General features: G+C 40.5%; 1 protein-coding gene across 1 annotated transcript in view; it reads left to right on the top strand.

The window, feature by feature from the left end:
- Positions 1–19,625, top strand: part of LOC121281070 (AT-rich interactive domain-containing protein 5B-like) — a 97,228-nt gene extending 77,603 nt beyond the window's left edge. Inside the window, exons 8-12 of the mRNA XM_041193700.1 lie at positions 4,826–4,878; positions 5,597–5,694; positions 9,628–9,811; positions 11,688–11,880; positions 17,003–19,625. Coding sequence (XP_041049634.1) covers positions 4,826–4,878; positions 5,597–5,694; positions 9,628–9,811; positions 11,688–11,880; positions 17,003–17,058 — 584 coding nt within the window. The 3' untranslated portion in view covers positions 17,059–19,625. The remainder of the gene's footprint in view (positions 1–4,825; positions 4,879–5,596; positions 5,695–9,627; positions 9,812–11,687; positions 11,881–17,002) is intronic.
- Positions 19,626–20,749: the final 1,124 nt, after the last annotated feature.

A 20,749-nucleotide genomic window follows, 5' to 3' on the forward strand; every position in this document is an offset into this window, starting at 1 on the left:
CGACTTCCCGCCCACCTGGCAAAGGCAAAATTCTGCCCTATTTCTATCTTTAATATCTTTATATCTTCTAAAGTCATGCCAACCGTGTAAGTTTCTCTAGTAAATACTAATAATTCTACCGTTTCATTGTCATTGCCATTCGGCTTTTCTGTGTTTCTCACTGCTCTTCCTTTCCTTGGCCAGTAAATTACTCTGTTTTAATTTCCTTGTTCCAGTTGCATCCTGCTAAAATCAGCTTTTTACAATTCATTAACTTTGTCTTTGTTTTACCTATATCGTTCTTGATCTTTATTTGAAACCTTATTATGTTGTGATAGCCATTGCCTAACCACTCCCCTATGCATACTTCTGTTATCTGTTCTGGTTCATTTCCTATTATCAGAACCAGTAATACTCTCGCTCGCGCTCTCTCTCTTGTGTTAGAATTTATTTTACATAGTGAGTAAGAAAGAAGTCCTCCGCACATTCTAAGACTCCATTCTCTGTACACCTTTTGCCCCCTATGGCCTTTACTCATTTCACAAAGTTCTTAAATATTTCTTCCTTAACCTCGTTTCCATTGAGGTTGTCTGTAATATATCCCTATTAGTGTGATCGTTCCCTTATCTTTTATTTCATTCTGCATGGATTCTGTTTCCATTAGTTATGTTCTTATTTTAACTAATATTGTTATATCTAATTAGTACAGTTAATCCTCATCCCCCTTCCTTCCCTATCCTTTCAGATTAGTTTTAACCTCCAGTACCTAGTTGGCCTGATCTTTTTGTAGCCTTGTTTTATTTATTCCTACTACATCTGGTTCTTCACTATAGACTATAGATTATTGCCTCTAGCTCTCCTATTTTCTTTTGGAGACTGCGTACATTGTTGTATAGGTGATTTAATTTGTCTTTGTTTTTACTTCATTTTTAAGCAGGTCCTTTTGTGCTCCTGATTAATAATTGTAATGTTACCCTGGTTCCATACCTTGATCTGACCTTCACTTTCACCTATTTCTTTTGCCATCACACAAGTTATTTTTACCAGTTTTCTCCCTTCATCTTACCATTTAAAAAGCTATTGACATTCCTATTTATCCTTTTTGCTAATATATTGGTTTTAGCCCAGATCAAGTGGAGCCTGTCCCAGTAGTACAACTCCTTCCTGTTCCAGTAATGGTACTCACGTCCCATGAAATAGAAACTCTCCTTCCTATACCTGGCCTTGCTGATCTCTGTATAACTATGTCAATTAGTATTTGGCTTGGGTAGTTATTCCAAGATTACTATCCATGGGGTTCTGTTTTTTCTTATTCAGTTCCTAACGTTTGAGAGTCCCTCAGCAAGACCTCCTTCCTTTTCTTCCCGATGTCATTGGTCCCAGTATGGACCATGACAACTGGATCTTTCTTGACCCTTTCCAAATTCCCCTCTCATTGCTTTGAAATGCTCTTTATCTTTGCAACAGGTAGATAACACATCCTTCTGGACCCTTGGTCGTGACTGGAGAGGGCACTATTATCGAATCTCCTATGACTATAACTTTTCTATTCTGTTTTTTGACTGCCTTCAGCTCCATGTGCCATGGTTAGCATTCTGGCTGTTTAGCCTGCAACCTGAATCCTTTTATTTGCAGGCAACTAGTACATTATACCTATTTGACATGACCAGTGTCTGCGGGACCATCTCCTTTCGGAACCCTGTTAACCTACTAACAGTCACACATTCTCCTTCCTGTACCTGCACTATTCTCTGGCAAAAGCGATCCAAACATTTCTCTCCCTCCCTTTGTATTGGAGTGTCTTTAATCTGCAATCCAACCAAGACTCTGTGCCGAGTGTCTCAAACCAGAGACGTTTATTGACAATGTGGAAATTGGTGATAATCTCGTTGTCCATGAATTTGCACATGGCACAGTACCAAGACACATCCTGTGCTACCACCTCTAATATCTATTTATTTGTTAATTGGTAGTAATTTATGCCTGGTAGTAAGTCAGTTGAGGTCTAGTATTACAAAAGCAAAATACTGTGGATGCTGGAAATCTGAAACGAAAACAGAAAATGTTGCAAATACACAGCAGGTCAGGCAGCATCTGTGGAGAGAAGAACAGAGTTAATGTTTCAGGCCTGATGAAAAGACAAGACCTGAAACATTAACTCTGTCTGAAGTCTAGTATCAGTTAATCTGATGGATCAGTTTTTCTGTAATTTTGTTGAGTGGCCAGAAGCAAGTGGTGTGACTGGTGAGGACAAGAGTGTTCCAGAATGGGCTACTTCAGGTATTGTACTCCTGCCTAACTGCCTTGCAAAGTAGTTTTACCACATTGGGAACAACTTGGTTTCAATCACAGTAGTTGGACCAACCAAACCTGTCCACACCTGTCTTGGCAGTTAAACTGCTGATCCAATGCTTTTTGGCTGCTATTGGCATTAATATCTGAACCCATGATGTAGTATCATATTGACATCACCAAATGTTGTAGTATCATATTGACATCACTAAATGTTGTAGTATCATATTACACTCCAAAATAATTGGGGGAGGAGGAGAGCAATGTTGCATTATTTCTCTTCTGGTGTAAAATGAAGTTTGAAATAAAAACTAAAGTGCTGGCGTAACTCAGCAGGTCTGGCAGCTTCGAAAGAGAGAGGAAAGGAGTTAACCAGGGATGGGCAATAAATGTTAGCCCAGTTTTGAGTCCAATATGACCTTATTCGGAACTGCAGAACACAAAGTTTACTGTTTTCCAGCCAGGCTTATAACTGTGTGAGGTTTTTGTTTCCTCTCTGCTTCATTGCTAGCTTAGAGATTGGACAGGTAATTGACTCTCAGGCCTCTGGTAGTGGGCTCATGTTTAAGAGCAGCCTGAACCACTGCCCCTGCAGTGTTCAAGCTGTTGTCATACAAGAACTTTCTGGTCTTCACATTGCAACTCCTGAACAGTGGAATAGCCAAAACTGGGAATTCAAAAGTACAGGAATGCCCACGCATGACCCATGTCACATTACTCCCACATAGGCGAGGGTCCAAACTGGTGCAAGTCTAAAATGCAATCTGCCAATTAAATAAGTGTTTTTTAAAAAGAAACTACAATCAGACAGCTTCCACGCCATTGGGTTGTGGTGCTGCTGTGTCTAACAACATGAGGTTGCATTTTTTTTTATTATTCATTCATGGGATGTGGGCTTCGCTGGCTGGGCCAGCATTTATTGCCCATTCTTAGTTGCTTTTGAGAAAGTGGTGGTGAGCTGCCTTCTTGATCCGCTGCAGTCCATGTTTTGTAGATACACCCCCAGTGCTGTTAGGGAGGGAGTTCCAGGATTTTGACCCAGCAACAGTGAAGGAACGGTGATATGTTTCCAAGTCAGGATGGTGAGTGGCTTGGAGGGGAACTTCCAGGTGATGTTGTTCCCATCTATCTGCTGCCCTTGTCCCAGGCGGTAGTGGTTGTGGGTTTGGAAAGTGCTGTCTAAGGTCATTGCTATGCTTCAGCAAATGTAGCATACTTTCCTGTTTAACCCAGATCAAAATTGGAAAATGGTGCAACACAAATTGTCACTAGATCCAGTTTGCTACATGACCGCTTCTGGCACCCAACATGGTGTCATTCTTAAAACGAGCAATTTCTAGAAATTTTAAGGCTGCCCCTGCCCCGCCCCCTCCAACCCCTCCGGTTTCTTCACCACAGTGTTGCTTTCTCTTTACCTGAGTAACAAAACAGGTCGGGGCAATATACATCAACTTGGATACCAGCACCGACAGAAAATACAGAATTGAACACACAAAATGAACTGTGTAAGCACTGTACAATGTTCCCTCCGAACTCCATGGCTGAGTAACAATCTGGGACGTTCTACACAGTGCCGGAAACAAGCTGTGCACATGCAACATTCCCTTTAAGGTACGCAAGTGCACAGCTTAAAGGGACTACACAGTGCAACAAACAGGCTGTGTAGAACAAAAAAATTAGAAAGAACAGTAATCGGAAAGCAGAGTATTACAGATGCTAGAAATCTGGAATGGTGAGATGATGGTGTAGTGGTAATGTCACTGGACGAGTCATCTAGAGGCCCAGGCTGATGTGTGGCGTGAACATTACTTGCCGTTTAAGTGCCAGGCTATGACCATCTCCAACGAGAGAGAATCTAACCATCTCTCCTTGAAGTTCAATGGCATTGCCATCACTGAATACCCCACTATCAACATCCTGGGGGTTACCATTGACCAGAAACTGAATTCACCAGCCATTACAAGAGCAAGGTCAGAGACTGGGAATTCTGAGGCAAGTAACTCACCTTCTGACTCCCCAAAGCCTGTGCACAATCTACAGGACACAAGTCAGGAGCATGAGCTTGATTTATGTAGGAATTTCGAGAAGTGAAGTCATAGTGAAATCATTTACCACAGCGGTCCACTAGAATTACCAACGTTTGTATAGTTCTATGTTCCTTTAGTTCTTTAAAATGATGATTAATGTTCAAAGTGCTTAGCGGAGCATTTTTCCACTTGAATATTGAGTTATGTCAGCTATAATAAGTGAACTGAGTCACTTTCTCTTCTGCTCCCCCCAGCCGAGATAACCTAATTGATGCTCTTTTTCCAACCAAGCACCCTCTGTGATTCTTTTGGAGTTACGGAGCTGCAGCAGTGCTAATTATGTAAAATCCGAGGTTAGTTTTGCGCTACAGCTGTCCAAATGCAGACAAACCCTCATGCTAATGTTTAAATTCAAGGGGTATATCTGGCAAGAGGTGCATCCCAAATGTAGTGGATAGTATTGAATTTGACATCATGTTTGAAAATCCATTGTTCACCCACTTTGACATGTTTTCTTTTTTCATTAGTTGATCTGTTCATAATGTTTACTGTCACACAACGGCTTGGAGGATACGAGGCAGTAAGTATCCTTCCTCTTATTTTCTCAGGGCTGTTAAGACATATCCTTGTAACTAGTTTTGAAATAAATGGATCTTGGAACCCACTAACTCATTAGTATAATGAAGAAGCTGCTGAGTTCAGAAATCTGTGTTCACTTTGGAGGATCTCTCTGACACGCCCAATTCTCCACCCTCGCTTAAGATGGCTCTTCCCTGATGCATCAGTCCCCATGCTATTAAAGCATATTTCCTTAATGATTCTGACCACGTTGACCGTCAAATATGAATTCACCCTGAATCTTGCTTCTCTATTCTCTTTCCCTCCCTTCTTCCACAGTGTATTGGGCATTTCAAAGTAATGTGTCCTGTTTCTTTCAGCCTCCCTTGAAGTGTAAGGCACTTTCCCATATCCTGACCTGCTTCAGTGTATTGAATTTGCCACAGCTGTGGTATTCGGTGAATTTGTTTCCTTCACTGGGTAACTCATAACTGTGGGTCCAGAGAAATTATCCATTCTGCTCTAAGATCCTAAGGATTCTGTTTACATCCAAAATGGAAGGCGGGTTCAGCTGATGATCTCCCAATATTACACGTTAGGTTGGCACTGGTCGTATCTAACTCCCCCTTTGTCAGTATTTTGAGGAAAATGGAATTTAAATTTGAAAGCTATCAGTTCTGCAGCTTTTTTTTTTAAGCTAGCAGTGGCCTTTATTAAAAGGTCCTGACTTCTTGTTGCAGGTAACTGCCCGCCGGTTGTGGAAACATATCTATGATGAGCTGGGTGGTAACCCAGGGAGCACTAGCGCTGCCACTTGTACCAGGAGACACTACGAGAGGTAGAGTACATTGCATCTCACTGTCAGCCTGCACTCTTAAAATTCCAGCTATCTGTGAAACCTCCAACTTCTTCAGGCAATGGACAGAATCTGTTATCAGATCAGTGGCTATTGCACCGGAGCATAATGAGATGGTACGGAGTTGATAAAAGAAGTCATCAGCTACAGTCGTTTATCCTGGAACTTAGGTTTATTATTTACCCAAGTGAAGGTGGTTCAGGTTGCCTGACTTTCATAAGTGACTGAAGTCAGGACCTGTTACAGCTCTCACCTCTAGGAACAGGACCACAAACCATCAGCTGAAAGGTGACCCAAATTGAGTTTCTGCAGTGTGAATTCAATTCCTGGAACATCGCATTAGAAAACTTTTGGGTTCAGCCAAAGAAAAGGTGCAGGCAACTTGTTTATAGGGATATTAGTGATATATTGTGCTAGAATATGACCTTTCTCCTGTGAATTCAAAGCCAGTTCACAATTTCAGGAGCCTAAGTGAATTGAACTGAGGCACTTCCAAGTTCCCAGCAAATTTGAGATCCATACTGAAATTTATTCAAATAAATTAAATTTAAAGAGGCACAATTTTGTATTAAGACATTTTTGATAAGAAAAATTGTGAAACACAATGATGTAGTTTGTATCTAAATGTGTCATTGTATTAATTGGATATGGCTTCTTCCTGAAATGATGCTAAGTGGCTTAGTTGCTTTTCTTGACAACACACAAAGACTAAATCTTCTTAAAAGTAAGAGGTGAACCAAAGTGCAGGCCTTGGCTCATTGGTACCACTTTCATCTCTGAGTCAGAAGGCTGTAAGTTCAAGACCCTCTCTAAAGACTTAATCACATCTAGCTAGCAGTCCTAGTGCAGTGAAGTGGAGTTCTTGCACTGCCGTAGTTGATGTCTTTCAGGTGCAACATTAAATCAAAGTTCTATAAACCTTCTCAGGTAAAGGTGAAAGGTCCAATGCCACTATATGAAGAAGAGCAGTGGAGTTCTCCTGTTCTCTTGACCAACGTTTATACTATGAACCAACATTACTAAAACAGATTGGCCCATATCTACTGGTCTCCGGTCATTAGAGACGGAACGTATGACCCAAAGTGTGCGTCGGGACCCCTTGGAAGTCTCAATATGCTGATCTCTGTGGAAATTGTCCAGATAATTTGAACTTCAACAATCGATTCCCCTGCTCCCCTGGACCTTCCGCAAAGTCTCCAAGTCTGAGTTCCGACGTACTTTCCTGGATAGTTATTCAGGAAATGTTAGACTAAAAAATCCTAGTCTAACTCCTAAGTAACTATGGAACTGAACCCACCCCCAATCACACTCTCTCACTGATTTCCTGCCCCTCCAACTACCCCCACCCCAACCTGACCACCCCTCCCGAATTGACCCAACTGCCCCCTCACCTACTACCTATCTCACCCACCTACCATCCTCCCCATTCATTCACTAACATTTACACTGGCCATTTAAATTTACCTTATGTCAGCTGGTGCTGTAACAAGGGGGCATGCCCAGTCTTCCCCTGATGCTACTCCGCTATGCCGGAGTTCTCCAGTGGACTGTATACTCCATGTTTCTGGAGAAGCCAGGCTTGGAAGACCCGGCCAAAAATGTGGAGCTGCATCAGGGCACAGAAAAGTACGGTCAGGGCGGCAATCCGGAGGTGATTGCTGCTTTGTGGAAGATCTGGTCATTTTATCTTGTTGCTGTTATGGAACCTTGCTGCACTTGTCTACAGTAGTGCTTATGCTCTTTTGAATGTCCCAAAGATATGAAAGACACAGTATTTATACAAGTTCTTTTTTCTTAGAGAGCCCCAAAAACATGCTACTATCCTCTCAATGTGTTATTGCTTAAGTTCAGTAGTTATTGTTATTTACCTGACAACATCAAGGGCATTATTATGACAAATGTAGTGTAGGCTCACTCTGCTGTTGCCATGAATTTTCTACCACTAACCAGTGAGAAATAAAACACACTTGCAGGACCTCAAGACACCCCTCAAAGTGTTTCATGACAAATGAAGTACTTCAGAGTGTAACGGCTGTTGTAATGCAAGAAAAGTTGCAGCAAATATGTTTAGAGCAAGGTCCCACCAACAAGAAGGAATAAATAACCAAATAATCTGTTTTAGTTATGTTGGTTGTGGGACAAATGCTGGGCAAGACTCCAGAGAGTACTCCTCTGTTCTTCTTCGAGTAGTGCCACCTGAGAGAGCAGACATTTAATGTCTTATCTGAAACACACCACCTCCGACAATGCAGCACTCTCACAACTGCATTTAAGGGCCAGCCTGGATTATAGTTTTAGGTCTCTGCAGTGGGTCTTGAACCCACACTCTTCTGGTTCTGAGTCGAGGGCACTACAACTGAGTCAGGATGAATATGTTTTTTTTAAAAGGCAATTAAATAATTGCATGAAAAAATAGGGATGTTGAAGGACACAGGTAGCAAATAGCATAGTGGGTGAACTTGGCTGGCTTGTGGTGGAAAATTGTTACAAATTTGAGCTGAATGTCCAGTTTCTACTTTAAATTCTGAGATTCTATATTTAGAAAAATTAACTGTTGTTCGTTGTAAACCTTCAGGTATGTAGAAGCATGTCCTGAAGAACTAGTTTCTAAAGGATTGCTCCAGTAAAATTATTATTCTTATTCCATTATTCATTCTAGTAAGAATATTAGTGTTGTGAAGAAATTTTATTCTCTTCCAATGAGGGAAGATGGGATTGAGGAAGAGGTCGAGAGGAGAGAAGTGTGTGCTGTTTGGAGGGAGGGCAAGGGGAGACTGTGTGCTCTGTTTGGCCTGTGAATGAAGAGATAGAAGGGTGAGGAGGAGCCTGTGTGCACAGACAGATACCTCTCTTTTGCAGGCCAGGTGCAAGCGTAAAAAGATTTACTTTGAAGGTAACCTTGTCCAGATCAAGGAAAGCACAAATACTGATCCAAAGTTCACTGGATTAGTGCTTCAGAGACCCAGGGTAATGCCCAGGGTACCTGGGATCGAATCCCACCAGGCAGATGGTGAAATTTGAACTTAATAAAAATCTGGAATTAAAAGCCTGATGATGGCCATTTCTGATTGTTGTAAAAACCTATTTGGTTCACTAATGCCCTTTAGGAAAAGAAATCTGCTGTCCTTATCTGGCCTGACCTATATGTGACTCCAGACCCATCAGCAATGTGGTTGACTCTGAACAAGGGCAATTCGGGATGGGCTGAATGGCCTACTCCTGCTCCATGTTCATATGTACCACATACCACCTAGTTCAGGGATGTTCAAGCCTTTTGTCTCTTGGCCATTTAATAGTATCCATGGAATCCGGGGACCATATATAATCCCTCTGTTGCCATTATTTTTTATATATTACATGTTGATGCTGAGAGATCTTGAGTATTCTGAGTTAGGCGCTGAGGTTAATAAACAAAGGCCTTTCCAAATTTCCACCTTTCCATAACTGAAACATGGCAACCTTGTGAGTAGGATCAAGTTGCCTGTGCTTTTAGGATCAAATTACAAGGGCTTAGCTTCGGCACCGCCTCCCTATCTAATAGTTCACAGGAATATTTATTGATTTGTCAGTGCCCCTCAGGCTCTGGTGTTATGTGACAGAAGAAATATTGGAGGGGTGAATTCTAACTAGGATGGCTCTAGCCCACACAATCAAACAAATAGAAATATGGGACTGAGTTAGGCATCAGGAGGGACCCTGGTATGCTGGACATAAATTTGACAGCTTCGACATTTGTTCATTCTCCTGAACCTGTATTGATATCTCTAGAGAACCCATGAGCGAATTGAGGATATTGTTTGTGACCTACCATGTGTGCAATTACTTCTGGAGATTGGTTTGGGGAAAGCTGTGAGAATGATGATTGAAGCTAACCTCGTCCAGCACAATGAGATGACTCATGCTGTTTCTCTGCAGGCTAATCCTTCCATATGAACGCTACCTCAAAGGGGAGGAGCACAAACCACTGCCACCAGCCAAGCCACGCAAGCACACTACAAGCACATCTGAGGACTCTGAGAAAGATGTGAAAACTAAAAACGGGGAGCTGAACTTGAAAGTGAAAAATCTTCAGGAATCGACTCAAATATTAGAGCAAGAGGTGAGGCCATTCTACTGGGTACCAATTTACAGTTGAGCTTATGGCATGCAATGCTTTTTCTTCTTCAAGATCAAGAAGCCTCCCTCACTCAATGTGGAAAAAGTTCTTGTGGCCAGTGCTTAATACATTCCTATACTATGCAGTTCAAGTCATTAGCAAAGCCCTTTTTCCAGAGGGACCCACGGAGGCCTCAGTATTATACTGCAGTAGTTTTTGTCGACCATTGTGCTGGTTTGTAATTGAAACAGAATGACATCTTGCAGCCTACTTATTTAAAATCAGGAGGTGGATTTGCAGACATTTGATATGTACCATTTTCCTTGTGCCAGCTATGATCTGGCACAAGAAAGTGCCGGCAGTGTCATAAACGTATTTAGGTGACAAGCTAGCATCAGAGCGGTCCCTGTTGTGTGATATTGTATTTTTAGTTTATTTACTGTTTCGTTTTTTTTTAATTTCTTTCCTTTTCTAGACTCTCCTAAATTAGCTAAATCTCCTAGTTGCTGCTGTACCATTTACCACTAGGGGTGCACAATTATACAGAAATTATAGCACAGAAACCACTCTGTGTTGATGCTTATCCTCAACACGATCAGTAGCCCTAATCCCATGTGCTCGCTCTATTCCTGTATCCCGTTTAGTTCTCTTTCCTTCAACCATCAGCCTAACCTATTAAATGTTCTTATTGTCTCTGCTTCAATCACAAGTAAAGCAGGTAGTGATTGCCCTGCCTGTTTTCTCTCTTTGCTCTGGGTACTGCCTCCCTTTAGTTCTTCATATAGTGACATAGCTGAGATTGGGAATTTGCTGTGAGGAAAACTGGGCATGAATTCCTATTCTACCAATATTTACTGCTAAGACCTGAATCTGTAGCACACGCTGTCAACTGCTGTGTTTTGTTTGTAAAGTTCCCAAACTGGAAGAAAGAGCAGCAGGCCGTTAGCGATGTGACTGATCCAGTTGGTGCAGTTTCCTCCCTAATGTGAATGGATGTTTGGCAGTCAGATTGCTGACTCCTGTAGGAAAGCTCAGGGTAGAGAAACTGTCCAGCTGCAAAGCTGATTTTAAACCAACATAGAAGTCTTTTTGGTTCTTCTGAAATTTGCAAGGATAACATCAAGTAGAAATAAGTAGATGTTTGTTTGGTATATTAAACTTGGGAAATGGAATCTGAATTTGTAACTGTCTTTTAAATGTTGCAGAATCCTAGCCCTTCCCCTCTCACATTTAAAAACTTGTACTGAGTCAATGGGCAAATTCACAGTACTGAGCCATACTTAATAGGAGTGTCCCAGGCAAAGTTCACTCTAATTTCCCTTCATTGTGCATGGCCTGTTTGTTGCACTACACGGTCCCTTTAAGATTGCTACACATGTACAAGTCTTAAAGAGACTGCTTCTTGTACATGGCCTGTTTGTTCCCTGCATGGTAATTTCTGGACTCTGCGCCGTTGTACACTCAATTCAGCTTAAAGGGAATGTTGGTCCCAGGTTTTATTTACACATCTGTGCTTGTATTAGTTAATGTCAACTAGACACTGTGATGGTGACACTAAAATTAGCATCCATGTTTGTGAATTTCTGATTTGTATGGCTGCCCAGTTAGCTTCAGGTGGAAAGTACACAGTTGTGAAATTTGACCGGAACAGGATTGGATTGCAATGTAACGAGTTCAGAGTTGAACACGCTGGTGACGGCCTGGACAATCGGATGGTGAAGAGGCCATGTGAGCTGCATTGTGTGTCACTGTTTGTGCAATAGTGCCACAATGACAGTTAGTGTCTGGGCTAGAAAATTAGAGAGGGGTGGGGGAGGGGGTAATAAACTGAAGAGTGAAATAGGATAAAAAATGAAACCATTCTCTCTTCCCTTTTCAGGGTCATCTAGCAAGTGCTGAAAGATGCCAAGAAAAAAGCCAAAGGACTACCACTGCTCAACACGCAGGTACTCAGGGCAACCCCCAAGACAAACGGATGCAAACTCTAAAATGTAAAAACCAAGATGATGGTGCATTGATTACAGGGGAATATCCCAGAAGCAAGACTTTCCCTGTTACAGGACTAGGAAAAGGTGAGACATCTGAGATGGAAGTACACCGATCCCGTGAGCAAAAAGTGAAAAACCAGAAAAATAGAGTGTGCTCAAATGCAGGAAAATGCCAGAAGTCACCCCTGCAGCCTCAGGACTTGTCCAGTGGCCCCGGTGTTAAGCAAAGTCTGCACATTGGCACAGAGGGCAGTAAGTCTATCTTTCCATCTGCAATGTTCCAGCACCTTCACTCTGGTATACTGAGCTTCCAGTTACCTGAAGGCATTTCACCTCTTGATGTTCTTAAAAGCAGGCTGGGCTTGACCACATCCAAAGATGTATCTAGACCTGCTTTGCAGAGGACACTGAAGATGGAACGATCACAGAGCATCAAACAGGATAGCAAGGTGTATGGCAAAACTCGGAGCGAGAGTGAAACACAAAATGTTGCTGGACTTATCTCAGAAGACTCTGAATGTGATCCTCAAACAACAAAGAAGCTTGTTTTTGGACAAGTGAATGGAATTCGAATGGTGAAAGGGAATGTGTCTCCTCTACCCCTGTTAAGTAACTTGAATTCTACCAAACATGTTACAGATTCCAGGGAAGAACGTGAAGTTAACCCCATGCCAGTTGCATTTGAGGGGTTACTTGTGAATAGTGACCATGGAGATTCATTAAGTTGCCTGATGAAGAGGGGCTTGGTGGAGGAAGGATTGAATTTAAGCAAATCCATGGACAGCAGCTATATGTATGACCGTAAAGGACAACTGTGTGAAATCTTACCTCAGAATTTATCCAATAAACAGTCACCACTACAGATCGAGACTTCAATGCAATATAGGGAACAGTCCTCTCCATTAAACCTCAGCAAGTCAAGTAGGAGTTCTCCAGGAAAGAGAACTGCAGATTTCATGGATGCACCAGTCTGTCTGTCACACAAGAGTGCCCCTCTTTATCTACTTCCTCAATCTTTGCAAAATGTTTGTGAGAACAGGGAAAGCCATAACAAAAATGAACAGCCAACCAAGAAACTGAGATTGAACTCATGTTGCACGGAGGTGAGTGACCGGAGAAGAGATTCTATTCACTCAGATCATAGCTCTGGTGTGGAGTCACTTAGTTCATCACCCCTGAGCTTCAGTTCTGGAGTTGTGCCTAATGATCTACCCACGGACTTAAGTCTACCAAAATATCCTAAAATCCAGAAGCCAGATTATACTTTGACCAGTTCTGAGAGCACTCAAGACAAGAAAACAAGTTTGAGCTCCGATGCAGCAGGCAAGCATCCTACAGATATATCCCAGCTGCCTTCCTTACCTGTTGCCTCTGAAACAATTAATACAACCGACAGCAGCCAAAGGTCTCCAGCACAAAGTGGGCCTAATGCACTGCTTGGGACAACCTTAATTTTAGACGGAAAAAAGAACTGTCAAGCGGAATTCCAAAAAAGCTCCATAAACAGACCGTTCCCATCAAGTAGTATGGTATCGGTCAAGCAAAGCCTTCTTGCACACCGACTAGATGAGTCGAGAAAAGAGGCTGAAGAGCCAACTGGAAAGAAGTCACTTAACTCTCACTTAGATCAAGTCAGTCAAGAAGAAAAGCATGAAAGAGACCAAGAATTGAACCTGTCCAATCATCAGGCCTTATCCTCAGTGAGTCAAGTGGACAATAAGAAAGGAAAACAAACAAGCCCCTATCTCCTAGGAGGCTATCATCCAGAACTTCATAATATGGCAGAAAAATTTGGAGCACATTTTCAGTTGGTTGATTTGAATAAAAATTCTTCGAAGACACGAAAGTCTGAACCGGCCATGGTGCCAGTATTAACCTCTGGTCTTCCTGTTTCACCCGTTATGGTTCCTGGCTCTGTGCAACATCGACAACTTCTTGCTTCCCATTCCCAGCAAATGTATAACCACCTCTTGCGAACTTCAGTGCTACCTAATCTGTCTTACGATGAGGTAGTAATGCGCAGATTGTCTTCCAGTCCATCAACATTCTCTCCCTCCCACCTTTCTACAGTTTACCCTGAAAAGAGAATGTGAATGGCTTTGCCAATTAAGTTAAAGGTGGAACAAGTTATCTCTCATGGATTTGCTAATGCTGAAATTCAGCTTGACAATATGCAAGGTTACACCTGCACTCACTTTTTTGCCTTTTGTGTCAGTGAGACTATGTGCTGTTAAAGTTACTTCCAACCTGCCAAACTCTCCAAATCTCTCTGAGTTATGCGTCAACTCTGGCCAAGAGGGAGGACCTCAGACTATCTCTAGACCCTTGTCTTGCCACTCTGAGCAATTAGCAATGATCTCCATGAGAATGGCCTGATGGCAATGATGTGTCCTGATTTGTTTTTCTCTCCTTTCGCTGTTTGAAGAGGGATGGAGAGAGGGGTAGATCACTTGTCCTCCTCACAGCTCCTGTAGTAACATGGCTGAGAGTAGCAGGGTGGTGTAAGTCAAGCCTAGTTGCATTGAAGCTTGTCATGGGTGAAGGACGGGTAGCCATTTCAGGAGTGACTACTCTGGCTACTATTTGCCATTCTGATCAAGATAGCCAATATTTTCTTTTAGCAGGGAAGCGTTTCCTTTGAAGCAGAAACTAAAATACTCAGAAATGGAATGATGCTACTGTTTAATACACATTCAGAATCTCTCTCAGAGAAAATTGGAGTTGTGCTCAGGGAGCATTTTGTATAATAAACTGCTGATACAGACTGACCCCAATAGAATTATAAAAGGTAGCTTAATTTTGATATTTGACTTCTACCTGTCATGGTCTTAAACACTAAAGGAGAGTGCAAAAGGCTCACATTTGTCACCGCTCCAGTGAGGGGCTTACTCATATATGAACAATGGACAAATCTTCAGAAAGATACTGTGAAGTAACAATGTTATAGTCCAAGGTGCTGCTTGAGGATCTATGAGAATAGGAGAGACCCCTTAAAACTCAGCAAGAAGGAATTTCCCTTAAGTGGGTCAGTCTCCTATCCTTTTGCTTGCCCTTGTTTCTGTCCAGCTTAAAGAGAAACTTGCGAAGTGGGTTTTCTGTTTAGTTGGAATGCCTGTAATTGCACACATTTGACTACTAAATACTGTGGAACTCTGATGAGGTCAATTCCAATTTGCCAAAGATGAAAACTTGACCTTAAACAGAAACTGATCTTATCAGGGATACTCCTCCAATTCTGAACATCCTTTGCCTCATCTAGTTTCCTTTACATATTGATTGTATATGTGAACAGTGTAGGGATGTTTCTTAATGAAAGCATGTTTCTTTTTGTTGGCTTGCCTGAGTTATATTCAAAGTTTTGTTTTTAATGTGCTTATCCTTTTGAAAATAATACTCTTGTTTCCAGAATATATCTATAAATTGTGTGCATATTATGTTGAATCATTCTGTAATGTATTGATGACAAACAAAACATGAGACAGGTCCATTGCATTTAAAAAAAATACTATTTCTCTTTGTAAAGAGACCTCAGGACTTGACTTGCAAGACAGAAAGTGCACTGGGTCAGTTTGGAGAAATAGAACAAAGCAGCAGCAGAGTCTTGTTACCTCTGCAGCAGTAATATTTTTACACAAAGGTGATCTGATTGCACCTCTTGAGACTATTTAAAAATGATATTTGCTATGAATATGGATTCAATAAATTAGACATAAGACACTGCCTCCCACATTCTGAAATAGTCTTATGCAATTTCTGTTTTGACACATATTAATTTTTCTTCTTAAGCTAATGCAGCCGCTTTAAATAACTGACTTTAAACTATAGTCTCTAAATGTTTGTATTATTTCTAGTACTGACTTTAGTGTAAATTAATCCCTGTAAACTCTGGCAATGGAGGTATTAATAATTTCCTCAGGTACTTACAGCTCATTGCACCTATTAAAATGATCACAACAAAACAGTTCATTATCATCTCCATTGTCAGAAGGTCCAGTTTACCTGGCACTATGAGGTATCTCAGGCCTACCTTGAGAACTGTACTTCCAAATGGTTACAGTGACCTAAAAAAGGATAGCAGCAGAATTTTGAAACACAGTTGTCTTATTTGACTAAATAATTTTTAATTTCCTTCAGCTTATTGGGTAAGAAACAGCTAATTAAGAAGCTTTGTAAATGTGCTGGAAGATAATTTTGAAGTTCAGCTTTTTCAGACCAGCAAAATGGATGCACTCTGGAGACCTTGAAAAGAGAAAACTAAAGAGATTATGGACATAAGAAACTGCTCACCTACATCTCTTTTGTCCTACCCAGATATCTCCAGTTACAAGTACTGTATGTTTAGCTGAAAATAGCCAGCTATACTGTGTGGATCTTGTTTGACTAACCTTGTCTTGCTTAAAGACATGAGGGATCAAAGTTAATAATTTAAACTATAGACTTTTACGCTCGTATATACAAATGATACTAGAATCTCCTCAGCAAGATGTTAGCGGTTGCAGATCACATTAATCCACCAGCTTTCTTTTCCTAGAATTTCTGTTGTACACGCTTTGAAAGTTATCAAGTGTACATAATTATGAACACTCTATAAGAGCTCATTAGATGTATTACCCAGTTACAAACTTGGGCTGAGATTCTGAAAAGGAAAACCACATTGAAATGGTCACTAACATTTTCATATTTATTTTGTGATAACTTTTTCAGAGTTATTTTAAAAAGTTAACTGTATTCTTTGTTGAGCGGTTAAGTTTTCCTTTCCTGATTTAGGAATCATTTCTGTTGAATAATTACTGATTTTGCTTTTAGGTTGAATGCTAGTTTTTATATATTAAAAAAAAGTTTTAAAACTGTCAAGTTTTTATTTGTCATAGTTATTCCTATGATCCAACCACCTTTCCCCCACACCTTCCCCCCTCGAATCATCTGTCCTCCCTCTTTTCAACCCAAATAACAAAAGAGGTCCAGAAAGTTAGAGCCCTTTGCACAATAAAGGCCTCAGCACTAGAATCCTGATTAATGAGGTGAATTGTGTTGACCAAAAAGCACTAATGGGTACAGTTTGAAGACTCAGCTTTTAATGTTACCAATACCATTGAACTAATTGAACAGGCTGACTGATGGGTTTGATGTTCCAAGTTTTTACCCATTACCCTGCAAAAGTTCTCATTCCCAATTATTTTAACCAAAATCCCCTTCTGTTTTACAGTGTTTTTGAATTGGAAAAGACATTATCTTCGTGCTTTCAGGAGCAGATGTAAATAAGAAATTAGCAAAAGAAAATAATAACAAGAATGGATCCTGCGAAAACCAGTACCTTGTGCCATTTGAACTTCCTCTGTCACCCCCAACTCATAGAGCTCTTAGTAAGTGTAGAAATGTCCCACTGTAAGCAAATGAGCAATCTGAGAATGGCTTCAAAGCTATTTTCTTGAACATTGTCCTGTTCCCAAATTAAGTGGAACTTTATCCCTTTGAGTGCTATCTTAGTTTTCATGATCCCCAATGCTACCTCTTGCAGGTAGAAAGTGCAAGTCTCTACATAACAGTGGCACTTGTCCAGTCAATTTTAGGTAGGTGTTAACTCAAGCATTATAGGTGGCTGCTTGAGCACCTTTATTGGGAGAGTCCAGTTGGATTAGCTTTGACTCTTATTTTATCATAGTGTGTTGCAGTTAAATACATACTCCCTGCAGCTTTTCTCAGTGGTATGCAAGATTGTTGTAATAAAGGAAGGTATCTGTTCGACTACTGAGTGCTGGACAATAAATCTGTATTTTATTTTCCATTGAATAGGTAGCTTGGACCATTGCACCATGTGCAGGAAACATAGTAAGGGATAGAGCCATTGAATGTGTAGCGTAAGAGAGACAGACTTGCTACAGTTTGTACAAATAATGTCTGTAGCAGAGAAAGAGTTGTCTGCATTACCGTCTATGTGATAATCATACCTTTCCAACCCATTGTTCACTTGTGACACTTTGTAAAGAAAATCTAGACAGTTTGCTTTTTGCATGTAAATATGCTATAAACTGCCAGATGCTTTAAGCACAGGAATTCTTTCTGTATATAGATAGCTACTTGTGACCAGGTATATGTGCATGTGTTATTAATGCTATGTTTCTGAATTTAAAAGACAATAATGCACACAGTTTGTAAAACATGTAAAGTCCCAGCCTGTGAACAGAAGCCCAGTTATTCAAAATGTTGCTGCTGCATTTGACAGCTTGAAGTGTGTTGGATTTTGAGTTTGGTTTGCCTCCCTCTTAGTGCTCCATCAAAAATGTGGATGAAAGTTCTGTTATGTGAAGAGTAATTAACACAATGTAATTGAATCCAGTCCAACCCAACCTCACCCTATCCAAATCACCCATGGTTCTTTGTAAGAATAGCTGCTTTGAAGAAATGTAATAATTTGTGCCCCATTTTGCTTAATATAAAGTTTTACTCTCTTGTCCTACCTCATCCCTCCAGAATCTAAATGTGTAATTTTAATCAGTCAGGAATGTAGCTGCCTAACGACAGCAGTTTTCAGTAAAGTGCATTGAATATGTCATGTTTGTCCAGGACCAGTACAGTATATAACCTTGATAAAATCTATTTGTATCTCTCGATTGAAAATCCTGATCCACTACATGTTACATGAGCAAGACTGGCCGATGGACGTTATAATGCTCGTATCCTGTCCCTGTGAGCTCAAGCCCAACACCTGGCACTTCCTCACATTTGATACCGCCCCAGTTATCCTTAGTAGTTAATAGCTCTCTGCTTTGGGTGCTCGGTTTGGTGACTTCTAGTACTAAAGCCATATACTACTTCAGACTGTACATCAAGTGAGCCCTGTTAGGTTTCTATGAAGTTAGATGGATTGAAATAAACAGCACAAGTGCACAGTTTACTTGATTTCTTGCTCCTTATCCAGGCTGTTTCTCAGTCACTTTGCAGCACTTGCCCTTTTGTCTGGAGCTATGACAGGTTAGTTGGGGAGTTGGGGTCTAAGGTTTGTCGTTTGAACTTGTGGGTCTCTCAATGGAATCTCCGAGGCTACCACTTTTGACCCAAAGCATCTGTTTCTCATACAAATCTAAGATCTTATTTTTGTCACAGTGCGGTTGATTTTTATGGGGTTATTTGTGGACTCTTGTCTGTATGGCTATGGCACACCACAGTGGGAGCCCAGCAACCTCCAGTAACTTACTTTGCATATCAAGACCATCTTCAGGGGAGGGGATCCATTGAAATGTTACTGGTATTAGACCCATCAGTGTTTCCCAAATAATAAACACACTTTTAGAATACACAAATGTACAATTGGAATGGATCTTTCCCAGCATCTATCAAATGTGACAGTGAATCTGCACTTCCAAAAACTGCAATTAACAATATTTACTTTGTGGAAGCATGTATTAGATTTTTGAAGTAACCCTTTGGTCACACTGGATTGGGGAATACTGTGGTATGTAATTGCTCTGTACTGTGGATTAAAAAGTGCTGTTTTTGTTTTAAAAAAAATTGCTGTTGAATGCACTGTTTCAGAAATCTTGACATTTCCCTTTTAAGCAATTTTCAAACAAAGAAGTGTACTGTATATAATGGGACCATATATGGAATAAAGTATTCTTTGGAGCATTGTCTTACTCCCTTCTCAAACTTCAAAGTATTTTTGTATAATATTCTGATAGTTTGAATGAATCATTGTTTGCTTATATTTTCACACTACATTATACGAAGATAACTACTTTTTGATTTTTAAAAATTACAATTAGATTACTAACTGATTTTTTTTGTATGATTTCTCTTTCAGTATATTGCAATCGTAATAAAGAATTCACAAAGTTTATTTGTTTCTTTCCAATTGAATCTTTATCCTTTACAGAAACTCACTGGAAAACTCTGCTTTCTTTCAAAACAGTTTTGCTTTCTGTGGAATTGACCCCAAATCGTCTATGGTTGACATGTGGGTGTTAAGAGTGTTGTATGAAATACTAAGTTCTGATGAATTGGGGGCTTGACTTTGACAATAATTGGCAAATTGTTTCTTGCACTGATACCCTTCACCTTGATGAGCACTAAATTAATCTGAAGATACTTAGTACATTCTTTATATGCTGCTGAAGATGCTAATTCTTGCTTGGGTACTGATCCAAGGGTGCTGTCAACTTCTTGACTTGCTTAAGTGGGAATTCTTCATTTTGGAGCTTAGGGTCAGGCAATTATGTAACCATGGGTGCCAGTGTAGTCTAATTCTGTCCTTGCCTGAAGTCCATATACACACGTTTCACCAGGTGTTACAGGTAGCAGTTATGAATGGGAGCTCTAATTGCAGTTTTTACCATTGCCTAGCTGGAGCCACTTGAAGCTAGCAATGGCAAATTCAACTGCTACCTTGGCTTGGGCTCTCTTAGGAAAGTGCATTTGTAATTGCTGGGCTCTGTGCTTGAATACTACACCAGGTAATACATTTACCAACTTGCTCATTATGGGAGCTACATAACCTGATTTTAAACTTCCCTGTTGGTGGAAAGTGACTAATGAAATGTTTGAGTTGAGCAATTTCCCAAAGAATTTGATGACCTCTAGTTTTTAAACATCTAAATGTCAGATCTGCTTTCTCAGTAATCCACTCCTGGTGATTTATCTGAAACGTTTTAGAAGCATTTGAGAAAGTAAAGAACATGAAAGATAAATTGACTCACTTTCTAATAATTCACACTCGTGTTAATAACAATAAAAGTTTCTTCAAATGTTTCAATTTCTTGTGAAATTGATCTAGACAACATTAGAGTGGTGCCAAATATTTGAAGAGTTCATTGTTAATAATGATTCTTTGTTGTATAATTTTGTCACGATTGTTTAGTGTCCGTGGGGCGATTTGAGGCAAGAATGCTTAAATTTTTAATTGTGGGAATGGGGTGAGATTCATGTTACATACCATGGGTGATCATCAATCCACTAA

This window comes from Carcharodon carcharias, chromosome 8 (assembly GCF_017639515.1).
Source record: "Carcharodon carcharias isolate sCarCar2 chromosome 8, sCarCar2.pri, whole genome shotgun sequence".
NCBI classification, from domain to species: domain Eukaryota; kingdom Metazoa; phylum Chordata; class Chondrichthyes; order Lamniformes; family Lamnidae; genus Carcharodon; species Carcharodon carcharias.